Source organism: Thermobia domestica, chromosome 12 (genome assembly GCF_964235325.1).
Source record: "Thermobia domestica chromosome 12, izTheDome1.hap1.1, whole genome shotgun sequence".
NCBI classification, from domain to species: domain Eukaryota; kingdom Metazoa; phylum Arthropoda; class Insecta; order Zygentoma; family Lepismatidae; genus Thermobia; species Thermobia domestica.
In genome coordinates this window covers 130,378,835-130,392,051 of record NC_137465.1, presented here as the reverse complement: position 1 = coordinate 130,392,051, position 13,217 = coordinate 130,378,835, and the positions used below count along the sequence as shown (strand labels likewise).

General features: G+C 37.9%; 1 protein-coding gene across 2 annotated transcripts in view; it reads right to left on the bottom strand.

Annotated features, from left to right (window-relative positions):
• Ptpmeg2 (Protein tyrosine phosphatase Meg2) overlaps nt 1-13,217 on the bottom strand; it is a 125,877-nt gene that overhangs the window by 35,762 nt on the left and 76,898 nt on the right. For both annotated transcript variants that reach the window (XM_081734114.1, XM_081734113.1), the window contains exon 5: nt 3,661-3,795. In XM_081734114.1, coding sequence (XP_081590240.1) covers nt 3,661-3,795 — 135 coding nt within the window. The remainder of the gene's footprint in view (nt 1-3,660; nt 3,796-13,217) is intronic.

The window sequence follows — 13,217 nt, the reverse complement described above, 5'->3', positions numbered from 1 at the left end:
ATAAATAGGATCAACATTGTCTTTATTTCTAATGATAGACGTTTCGCTTTCTTCGAAGCTGGTAAAAAATGATCTCCCATTTGGCAATTTGCCGCTTCGAATGAAGGTCATATCGTAGCAGCAACTTTCATGTGGAATCGTTCTTGGCCTTTTTCAAATATTAACGGCAAGTGTTCTTTGGTTTTCTTCTTCTCCTCTGTCAGTGTATCAGGGACGATTTTTACATTAAATTTCTGCTTCCCTAAATCGTCACGTAAAACTTGGTAACATACATCCCTATTCAAGCTCAATACCTCTGATATACGATCAATAACGTAACGGGTCGTCTCGACGTACATTTCTCACATTTCTGCCTGATCATGAATTGCCTTGCACTCAAACCTGCCTCTCGAAACCTTTTGTGCTATTCAAACACACCTTCTCTCAACGAGCCTGGTAACCACAAATTTCGTTATATTTTCATACGTGTTTTCCCTAGCTTATTATAGTACAGTTTCAACTTCATCATATCACTTGTTCAATTCCAAGTAAATGTAGCAACATAACAAACAGTACGTTGTTAAGAAGTGTAGCTCTGCTTCCTGGTGAGTATACAAGGACCTGCTTCCATGAATGTAACATGAATCAGATAACTAAGGCAATTTACGTGGTTCAATGTCACAGTTTGAGAACATAAAAATCAGTTCTAGAAGTTTTCTGCGTAGTTTCGAGAAAATCGACAAAAAGGAACTTTTAGGGTGCTAAAAAGGAAATCGTTCGTTGCCAATAGTAAATGATAGTTCTGTTGAAACAGATCGTTTTTTAACTAGATTGTTTATTGATTCTTCTAGGAATGGCACATATATTTCTAACAGCTATGAACATACTACTTTAATATCTTGCAGCATTTGTTCGATTCTTACCAATGTTCGGTGTCTTTTCCAAAACTGAACACCATAGACAAAAATTTACAAAGTAATCAGAATTTCGTAACGTAGGTCGTGAGAATTTCATAATATTCACTATTTTAATTAGTTCGAAAGTACGTAGTTTAACATCAATATACATAGACTATGTATTAAAGATATGACAAATCAATGATGTGCTTAAAACAATAAATTATTATTAGAACTTTCTGGAGAATAACTAAACTGAACAGAAATAAATATATAACACGGAAATATAAACTTTAAATGAGATTAACAAGAAGGAATAACATATCACCTTGAAGGTAGCCATCTCGGGGAGAAAGCTTTTGTGGAACAGGCAGTACACACGGCACATTCAGATTCTCTCGCTTCTGGTTCCAATCACAAAAATTATTACGTTTTGTATAAAAGTAGGACATTAGATGTTTTACAGTAAATTTTTTCTCCAATTATTTTAAATTCTAAATGTACTATAGAAATATGATTTTACTTTTAGATTCTAATTCACAAGATAAGTTAATGATGAAGTGGGCTTCTAAAAAGCAATACATTTTCTGGGATTTTATAAAATGGAGCTTAAGACTTCTATTTGATACGTTTAAAAGCAAAAGGAAATCCCATATCCATGAATTATCGTACAATAAGTACTGAATATTCTAAATTATTAGCGTTTAACGACAAAGAAAATCCAAAAATGAAACATTTTACAACACTCGATATATTTCATTGAGATTAACAAAATAATATGGATGAGTGAATATCCACATTTGAAGTTTTCGAGAAAACAGATTTAAAAAAAAAATCTCGTTTAAGTAAACCTAAGAATATGTGCTGTAAGTTAAGCTGAAACTGATCCTGAAGTCAACAGTAATCAATCTTTACGTTATGACAGTAGCAAGATGATAGTTTACAGCATGGTTAATCAGAAATAGGTCAAAACTATGATCTACTGTTAAACTTTAATTTTCTGCAGCTGAAATTGAGATGAACAATATGACATCTTGAAGATGAATTATCGTGAGTAGTTTCCGAGAAAATCGTGACGAACGAATTTTTGAAGTGTTATATTATATGTAGTTCATTGCCAATATGATACAGTTGATAGATTTTATTCTGTTGGATATTTATGTACTGTATAAGAAAAATATGAACTGTTTAGTACCAGATTGTATGTATTGTTGTTTGATTTCTCCTAATAATAAAACACATAATCCCTGTAATTTTATTTTATTGTATATTATTAAAATATACTAGCAGAATATCCGTTCTTCGCACAGGGAGAATACGTTTCATTTTGGACATAGGCGTAAAGGGCTGAATTTGGATTTATACTGCATCGGAAGTGTCACTATTCGTTTCGGCGACCCCGAAAACTATGGATTCGACAATGATATTGGTCATTTTTGATCATTTTTAAATATCTTCCCCTCCCCTCCCCCTGAGTGCATCATCAAAGTGAAACGATAGAAACCATCCCAGGTTATTTCCAAAACCACCCAACCACCTCTTCTATGTGACAAATTTTATCGAGATTGGTCGCGTGGTTCAAGAGTTATTAAGTCACATACGGAGTTACTTTCATTTTTATTTATTTTTATATATCTCCCACTAACCCTCCCTTACGTTGTACCTTAAAAGTGAAATTATAAAAAACATCTCCTGCCCAAACCTCATCTATATTGAAAATTAAGTCACAGTCACTTTCATTTTTATATACAGGGTGTCTCAAAAGTCCCCTGACATAGGGGTAACTGTTATTATCAGAGTTACAACAAAATGTAAGAGAAGAAACTGGCTCCAAATATGTTGTTTTTAATCTAAAATGAAGGCATTTTTTTTTAATCGGGTCAGTAATTTGGGCTGTACACTCTTTATGCACCCAATGTTAAGATGCAAAGTTGCCATTTACCTCGATCCACAACATAAAGTGAATGGAGGCATGTTTCAAATGGGGGCTGGCCATCGACACGTTAGCGTAAAAGACAGTAATTTCATTCACTTACCTTATGGGTCTAGGTAAATGACAACGTTGCATTTTCATTTAACACTGGGTGAATAAAGAGTGTACAGCCCAAACGGTTCGTCCGATTTGAAAAAAAAAAAAAAAAAAAAAAAAAAAATCCTTCACTTTAGGTTGAAAATACCATGTTTGGAGACGGTTTCTCCTCTTACATTTTGTTGTAACTATAATACCCTATGTCAGGGGACTTTTGAGACCCTCTATATATAGATAAGCCAATACATAGATGTTAGTTACTGCACTAGAAATGGGTATGTTACAATCTATAATGCTTTAGCTCCAAATGACACTTATTTTACGTAAGTTGACAACTTTTCAACGGAATCAATGGCGGCTAGAGACAGGTTTCACTGAACTTTCACTGAACTATAAACTACATTATTTAACTCAAATAGTGTAAAACTAGTCTACATTGAGAATGGTTTTTCTCATATTATTGAGGGAATAACTCTGTCATCTTTAATACTTGTTCATCTACTGACTAATGAATTTGGTGGTTCCAGTTTGTCGCTTATTTGTTCAAGCAGACACACAACATCGACAAATCTCACACCGTTACAGCTTCAGAATATACTGTGTATAATATATGTATGAATCAGGGAATAAAGGTGTTTGTCCAGGCCAACGATAAGATATCCCAAAGAAGTGATACCAAATTTTCAATTTCAAACGACAATCTCAAAATATTAAAATTCTAACAAATACACATTCCTCTATCGAAATATTACTTACCTGTGGTACGCTAACTGTGTAAACACGATCTCTCAATTTCTCTCGAACGAATAATCGAAGAATTTTAAAAGGTGCTTTGAACCACAGCGGGGCAGTAACAATTAGTACTTTCTTTAACTTAGCAGGATAACCGCCCTGGAAAAACAGTAAAAAATTAAACCATGTTATATAAAATGACATACAGATAAACAGATGTTTATAGTTCAGTTTGAATTATTCGAAGCTGATTCAAAACTGGATACAAGAAAAGTCAAACTACCACACTTTTGAAATGAAAATATATATTATATAATACGAACGAACTTCAGGGATACATAAAATAAAATTTTTGAAAAAGAACAGAGAAAAATATATTAAGTAACTCACTGAAAGTGTATCAAAATAAGCTGCAATTTAGTTATATAAGACCAATCGTCAACTACTAAAAGTGTTACTTTGAAAGGTACAAGTGATTTAAATAAGAGTATAATTACTTATATTAAGTTATTATCTATAAAAGTTTCACTCTTGAAGGAAACGACACTTCACTTAATAAAACTAATTTATTTCTTAAAATGAAGAGAAATATGATGCTTCACATTTGAAGAAACTTTCATAAAAACAGGAGAAATGCGCACAGAAATAATACACACAAATGCCAGTATGAGAAGTCCAATACATTTTCGTCCAAAAGAGGGTCGTTCTTGGCACTCCAAACCTTTTCACATACAGGGAAATGAAAAGGTAAGCAAAATATACATTTTATTTTGGGAAACGGTGTGGGACTTGTATCAACTCTTCCCAAAATCGTGTATGCAAATTTCTTACTAACGAAAGTATACACAACTTTAAATGTTATGTAACGGACACATTTGTATCATAAAAGCTTTATAAGGTAATACAAGAAAATGACACAGTTCTTAGCCTTGTACGCTGCTCTCGTGGCTAGCGCGTGCTCCCCGGTTTCGTTTTCCGGTGGAAAAGCACTAAAAATGTACTTTCATAATCGATTCACTTTCACTATTCGAATCCCTCTCATTTATCCTAAAGAGCATGAAATTAAGAACGTTGAACTAGAAAGGAATTAATCTTCATTTTACAAAGTTATTTATTATTATTGCAGTGACTAACGCGCGTGTCTTTGGTGCACCGTTCCCGGGTTTGATTTCCGATGGGACAACCTTTAAAAACTTGAACTCATTGTGGTGATTCGGATTCTATCTTAAACTGTATATTCATCTTATGTAGCCTTGGTGCTGAAAAGAGGCGCTAAACTTAAATAAATAAATAAATAATAATAAGAAGAAGAAGAAAAAGAAGAAGCAAAAACAAGCTTTTCTCGCTGCTCAAGTGGCTAGCACGCGCACCTTTGGTGCACAGAGTTCTTTGTTCGATTTTCAGTTAGATATCACATGGTTAGCATTAAGTGGTTGTGTCACTTCTTACATAACAACTTCAATTCCTTTTTATATGTACGGTTCTAGAGCCTCTTCTACAGCAACGGGATGACTTTGTTTTTCGGGGAGGGGGAAGGGGGATGAAAAGGTAACACAAAACGAACCAAATGAGCGTAACGTATGTCATAACTTACGAAAAATTTCTGTTCATTGGTTGAAAGACTTCCAAGATTTTTCATTTTTAAGGAGTTTGGTTTATATTAACTTATTTATATACGAGGTTAAGTCAGGACGTAAGTACAATATTTTTCTATTTCTTTTCAGGTTGGCTCTGACATTCTGTGCTTACAAGACGCTAGGTTTCACTGTTGGCTTCGCCTATGGTAGGTTCCAGCGTTATCACAGCAGTTTGCTTTGCACTGTTGCGAAGTAAAGATGGCCGTGCCACTCTGTGTAAACCAAAGAACAGCGTTCTGTCATCCGTTTTTTGTGGTCTGAAGGTTACACGGAGCGGAAATTCATAGAACATTCAGCAATACGGGTACAATGTGTTGCCACAGCGAAGTGTTTACCAGTGGATTGAACAGTTCAGAAGTAGTTGAATGAGCGTGAAGGATGAGAAAAGAGCAGGGCGTTCAGCTACAGCAACAACTGATGACATTATTGCACGAGTCCGTGCCAAGATTCGGAATAACAGACGAGTGATAGCGATGAAGTGGCATCTCATATGCAGATTAGTCATGACTCTCACATGACATTATGCAAAACATGTTCAACTTCCACAAAGTCTGTGCTAGATCGGTTTCGAAAAACCTCGATGAAGAGCAACAGCAAAACCGTGTGAGAATGTGTCAGCACTGTTATGCTAACGAAGGTGAAGCGTTTCTCAGGCGAATCATCACTGGAGATGAAGGTGCATTCATCTCTTTGAAACAGAGAGCAAACGCCAGAGCATGTAACGGAAGCACCCTTGATTTCCCGTCAAGAAGAAATTCAAGAGTCAATCTTCCGCAAGGAAAATGATGTTGACAGTATTTTGGGTCTTACAAGGATTAATCCTATAATATTACCTGGAAAAGGGGTCAACAATAAACGGTAAAAGGTACAGTGATATGCTGGTAAGCAAGCTGAAGCCTGTAATTCGTAAATAAACCCCGAGGTCGATTTTCGGAAAGCGTTCTTGTGTTGCATGACAATGCGCGTAAACATACAGCCGCTCCAACTCCTCACACGCTGCCTTTCGAGGTGTTGGAACATCCTGCTTACAGTCCCGATCTCGCCCCGTCAGATTACCATCTGTTTGGTCCACTTAAAGATGTTTTCATAGACGGTCAATTCAGCTCCGATCAATAGGTGAAAGAAGCGTGCATTCGTGGCTTGCTGCACAACCAAAAACCTCTTTTGCAGAGGGTACCGGAAAGCCTGTGCATTGAAAAGCACGATGATTATATAAGACGTGACACTACCGCTTAATGCAAAACATGTGATCTCTAACTGAAAATCGAACAAGGAACCCTGTGCACCAAAGATGTGTATGCTAGCTACTTGAGCAGCGAGAAAAGGTTGCCTGCTTCTTCTTCTTCTTCTTCTTATTATTATTATTATTATTATTTTATTTTTATTTATTTATTTATTTATTTATTGAAATTTAGCGTCCCTTTTCAGCACCAAGGCTACATAATATGGATCTACAGTTTAAGATAGAATCCGAATCACCAGAATGAGTTCAAGCTTTTAAAGGCTGTTCCATTGGAGATCAAACCCGGGAACTGGTGCACCAAAGACACGCGCGCTAGTCACTGTACTAACGGGGAGGGCTAATAATAATAAATAACTCTGTAAAATGAAGGCGAATTTCTTCGTAGTTCAACGTTCTTTATTTTATGCTCTTTAGGCTAAATAAGGCGGATGAGTAATGAAAGTGAATCGATTATGAAAGTACATTTTTAGTGCTCTTTCATCAGAAAAAGCAACCGGGGAGCACGCGCTAGCCAAGAGACCAGCGGACAAGGCTAAGAACTGTGTCATTTTCTTGTATTAATTTATAAAGCTTTTATGGTACAAATGTGTCCGTTACATAACATTTAAGGTTATGTATACTTTCGTTTGTACAAAATTCACATACACGATTTGGGGAGAATTGACAAAAGCTCCGCACCATTTGCAGAGGAATTTCCAGCCATTCCTCTTGAAGCGCAGTGAGAAGTCAGCACACGTACGTGCTGGAGAGAAACGTTTCCTTACTCGATCCTCTAACGAACCCTATAAGGCTTAATAATGTAGAGATCCAGCGAATGAAGAGGTCATGGCAGATATTCAACCTCACTGTCATGCTCACAGAACCAATCTGAGAAGTTTAGCAGTGTGAATGGGACAATTATCACCATGGAACACTGTACCACCATCCGGGAAGACTGTTCGAACCATAGGGTGTAAAAAGTCCTCCAGAATGGTTCTACAGTGTATGATAGTAACACGACCGTGAAAAACAATTAGGAAGCCCATAGTCTGTCACGATATTACATCCCAAACCATCACGTATCCGCTTCCATGGTTGACTGTAGGATGCCAAGCAGTCTGGGTTGGCCGCAACAACAAGATCGCCTTAGTGGGTAGTAATCGGAACTGTCCGAACAGTCTTATTATCTTACTAGTGACATTGTAACTAGTGACATCACGTGCGTCCAACGACGTTACCATAGTTTTAGTCTCCGTTACACTGTGATTAATGACTTATACATGTGGGTTCTTTCCTTCTTTCTTTCTACAGAAGGGGGAAATGAACAAACATTGACAAACTTGCCTGCATATATGGGTCGTTCCTTCTCAACGGAAGAAGAAATATTCTGTTGAAAGCAGGTTGAAACTGTCAAATAACAAACCAACACCAAGCACTAGGAGTTTCCATACTACTTTTTTCTTCGCCAAAATCTTTAAGACATTTCCTTTCTTACTCATGTGACGGAGATCAGTTTTTACTCACTCCCCTATTCTCGCCGAGAGCTGTCGTCCAGTTCAAATTTTGTTGGCAACACCGAATTTCGAAGAAAATATATGTTTCACTACCACAGTGGGAGGAGAAGGCTAATAATTTTCTATACCACTCACTAAGGCTTTTAAGCTCTTGTCTACAGAATATGCATCAGAGGGGTTTCTCCAGACGAACACTCTCCCTATTGTTTGGAACACAGTGTAGCTGGACCCATCAGAGAACATGATACGTTTTAGGACATCCAACATCCAAGTTTTGTGCTTCTGGCATGAACCCGTTTTGCGACATTTGTGCTACTAATGAAAGGCTTCATATCGCAACACTGCCATAGATCTTGGCCGTATGCAGGTATCGACGGACTGTTTTCGTGCACACAGGTTCTGTGAAGTGTGTATTTACTTCTGCTGTGATTGCCGATGTGATGGTTCTCCGTTTTCGTGCAACAATACTAGTTAATATCTTTAAGTCTCTCTTAAACAACTTCTGTTTTCCCCTGCAGTTGCACGTTCACTGACGAACCTCTTCTACTGAAGTGACTATCAAGGATCCGTACATGTGACTCACTGCCTAAAAGTACGATATAAACCACCAGATGGCTCTGGTGATCCCTTGAACATCCTATGCTATTTGCTCAGGTGTTTGTTTCAATATATATACGAGGTGTGTTTCTTAAGTACCGTTTTGAAATTCGGCCGCTGCAGCGCTGCGGTCGCATCTCGCGCATGCGCGCTGTATACCTACATCTGTTGGCAAGTCGCAGACCCTATTACGAAAACATTCGACCGTGTTTACGTTTGTGTATTAGTAGTTAAATTGCTTCCGCCAATTGAGAATGACGCCGACTGTGAAATACGCGCTGTGATTCGTTTTCCTAGTCCTAAGGGCGTGAAAGCGGCTTAAATTCGTCGCCAGGTTAGTGAAGTGTTGGAAAAAACATTATCAGCGATGGAATAGTACGGAAATGTGTTGGAGCTTTTAAAGATGGGTATGAATGTTCATAATGATGACAGAAGATCGCTCATTTCATACATCACTGAACACTTGGCGCAGAAAGTCCAAGAAAACGTCAAAGAGAACAGATGTATTACGATTTTGTCACTAACTGTAAGTTTCCTCAAATTTCAAGAAGTGTTCTCTATGATATTGTGACTCAACGCTTAAATTACCGAAAGTTATAGAACATGGCCGTGTTACAGTGATTGTTAAATAAGATGGCAGACTTGAGGATGTTATTCAAAAGCTTGTTGTACGATACGATAAGTGTCTTAATATTGGTAGAAACTACGTAGAAAAATAGATTAAGGTACAGGCTTTCTGGTAACTATTAATTGTTACGAAAAGCATATATTTTTAAAAAAAAATTTAAAACGTCACTTACTTAAAAAACAGCCTCGTGTATATATATATATGGTGAACCATTTATCTTGATACCTCTTTGTAACTTTTAAACTAATGGACAAAACATGCTGAAATTTTGTACCACGCAAATATCGGCAGGGAGACATTATTGGGTACACTCTGTGATACCACAATGTTAACAGTGTTGTCAACATAAAGTTGTAGTTTCCAAAAGGCATTACGGCAAGTTATTACGTATATCAAATCTACGTGTAAAATGGAAACATACAATAATTCAAATTTAGTGCTCCTTGCATTAGTAATAACGCAAGTATATCCTAAGTATGTGACTGATTTCGAATGAATATGAACAAAGTTACAAGGGATTGAATATTTGACTTTTCTGAAAACCCTTATTTCGAGAAACTGCTTAGGTAAATATCTCATACAATACTGCGCCTCCCCTATAACACACTCCACGCTACGGGCCTGCTGGATATCATAACTAAGCCCAAGAATGGGTTTCAAAAGATGACAAACATTGCTGAAGTTTGCAACTTTGTTTAAATCATGTAATTGCTGTAACTACTAAAAGCTATTGCTGTAATGTTAAAAAAAGAGAAGGACAACAACAATAATGCTCAAAAATTTCCACACGTACGCCATTTTCTGCAGGGTTGCGAACTTTATCAATGTTTATCGTATCTCCGGAAAGATTTGTGATATCGAAGTGCTGTATGACAATAATTTGTACCTGCATTGCAAACCCTACAAGCAACTAGATATGATACTCACTTAAGCATTTTTTCGAACTAAAGCCTTTCAAAAAATTCTGAATTTTCAATCCCTGTATCTTCGTTCCTGTTCATTCGAAACAAGTCATATCATAATCATGGTATCCAACGCTAAGGTACTTTCGATATGCATTATCATGTAAATCTCCGTTGTGTTGTATGTGTAATAGAGGTTTCCAAGCTTCGGGTGTTTGTGATACTATAAGATCCTTTGTTTGCAACACTGAATAATAAATGTGGTATTTTAAGTTTTCGCTTGACATGTTGATTTGAAATATGTAATAATCTGACATAGTGCTATTTGAAAAACTTTATATTCGGTTGGTAACACTGTTCATCCGGTGATTTTACAAAATACCTAGTACGTTGTCACCCTCGCTATAGTTTCTTGGTGCAAAATTTTGCTTCTCTGCATTTTACCGTTTCTAAGATATTTACTACTATCATTCTAAATGAACTATACCGACAAACTATAAGAGGTGATTCCTCACATCAAAATAAGAGAAAAAGTTCGTATGGACCTATGGCGGAAAGTGCATAGCTTCAGAGCTAGGGCTGTCCAAAATTGCCAAAATGCTACATTTCAAGAGGCCCTAATTCGGATTCGAGAAGCTGTTGATGGTAGTCCTTATCAGCGTAAAGGAAGTCATGCATATGAAGTTTAAAAATGCACATTTCATTAATGTTCAATTGGGGTACAGAGTATTCCCTGCAGGGTGAAATACCCAGACAAGCCACCAACCGAATTTTGAGATATGCTCTGACTTTATGATTGGTCCAAAGTAGGCAAACGATAAGTTTTGATAGCAATGAACACAGAATCCTTTGGGGCGATGTGGGAAGTGTTAAGGGTCGTCCGTCAGCAGCACCGTCTCTCGTGCTCGGGAAAAAGAATGCTGCGATGTTTTCTTTCACGCTTGTAAGTGGAGAAAACGTGAAATGTACCGTGACGAAATACATCGCATCACACGTTATTCTAAACACACACACACACACACACACACAAAAAAAAAAAAAAAAAAAAAAAATGGAGCTGCCGGTTCCTAACACTTCCGACTTCCCTCCGAAACATTGGACCGAAACATTGGATGTCCATTGTTGTCAAGACTTACCTCCTGTCTATTTTGGTTCCTACTTGAAATCAAGGCTATATCTGAAAACTTGATTGAAAGCATATCTGAGAATTACGCCCTGTAGGGAATGCCCTGTACACCTATTGAAAATTGATGAAATATGCATTTTTGGATTGTGTATGCGTGGTTTTCTTTACACTGATAAGGACCACCATCCACAGTTTCTGAAATTCGAAATAGGGCCTGTTGAATTTTGGCTTTTCCGCGATTTTGGACAGCCCTAGCTCTGAAACTATGCACTTTTCGCCATAGGCCCACATGAAGTTTTTCTCTTATTTTGATATGAGGAATCGCCTCTTAAGTTTGTGGGTATAGTTCATATATATAGCCGCGGATCCAGGATATGATCAAGGGAGGGGCTAAACCATAGTTTGACACTTTATCCAGTGTAAAGAAAGGAGGATTGAAGCCCATTTTATCCAGTGTATACCTGAGCGTCAGAGGGGGGGGGCTATAGTCCCTCTTGCTCTTCCGTTGGATCCACGCCTATACAGTATGGCGCTAAATTCGTTGTACAAAAGCAGAGGAGTGATTCCTGAGAGTAAAACAAACAAAAAAAAGTTCCAATAAACATAGGGCGAACGAAAACCACGTCGTTTACGTGTTATAGGCTGCCGAAAGCGTGGGAAAACAAGCTTTAGAGTTAAATATTTTACTAACTATTGAGCGTAGACGTGATGCGGCATGATATCGTCAAAGGATCCTAACCTGCTCTATCCAAATTTGCAGTTTTCAGATTTGTGCAATGACGGCGCAAGGGATTCCCCAAAGGACGTTAGGGATTCCCGGACATTTTATGACGTAAATTGAGTGGACAAAAGCATGTAAAGGATGTCTCATTGCCTAGAAATAATACTACGAGTCAGATCAGTACTCATACATGCAGATTACAAGATGGCGGAGAGGTAACTGCATGGTTGCATGGTTGCATACCTCCTCAAAAAAGTACTAGTAAAAACGTTGTATAGGAATTCACTGGAAACGTCACGTCAGTTAAATGTAAAAAATACGTACAACACAAACCGATAGGTAACAGAAAATTTTTAAAAATCCATTGCTGATCTGCTCATATTAATAATATCGCAACGCTTTTAATGACGATCTGTTACTAATGCTACTGTCATTTAGTTTATTTGTTTTTCGTAGGGTACATACTCGTCTGTCATTCTCCCCAGTATCTTTTTCAGCTCCTTCGTGGCTAAGCGGTTAGCGTATGCGACTTTTTCATGGGAGACCCGGGTTCGATTCCTGGCGGGAGCTAATGTGGTTTGCATTCCATGTTGATCAGTTTGTCCAGTGGCTGCGCGAACGGCATGCTAATACACCTCGCTTTATGTCTCTAGTTCTTTTCACAGATGACGCTACGTTTTCCCGTGATGGAGTGTTCAATACTCACAATCAACATTTGTGATCTGAGGCAAACCTGCACGGAATGTCAACTCTTGCCCATTAGGAACTGTGTTCTGTGAATATGTGGGCAGGAACAGTTGATAATTCTCTCATTGGACCGTACCTACTAGCACAAGGCTTGACTGGGTGGGAGTATCGCATATTTTTGGAAGAGTTTCTGCCTAAACTATTAGAGATTGTGGCACTGGCTGTTCGTCGGACCATGTGGTTTATGCACGACGTTGCTAATGCACATTTCGCTGCGGAGATTCGAAATTTTCTCAACGCATTCCAAACAAATGGATCGGCGGAGAAGTACCAGTGTCTTGGTCACCTCGCTCACCAGACCTGAACCTTTAGATTTCTTTTTCTGGGGCCATATGAAACAACTAGTCTAAGCTACACCGGTACAATCAGAGGAGCATTTGGTTTCTCGAATTTTTTGTGCTACCTGGAGCATTAGGAAAATGCCAGGAGTGTATCAACGCGTTCGTCGGTCCCTTCGCCGCTGCTGTAACTTTAGCATTGAAGTGGC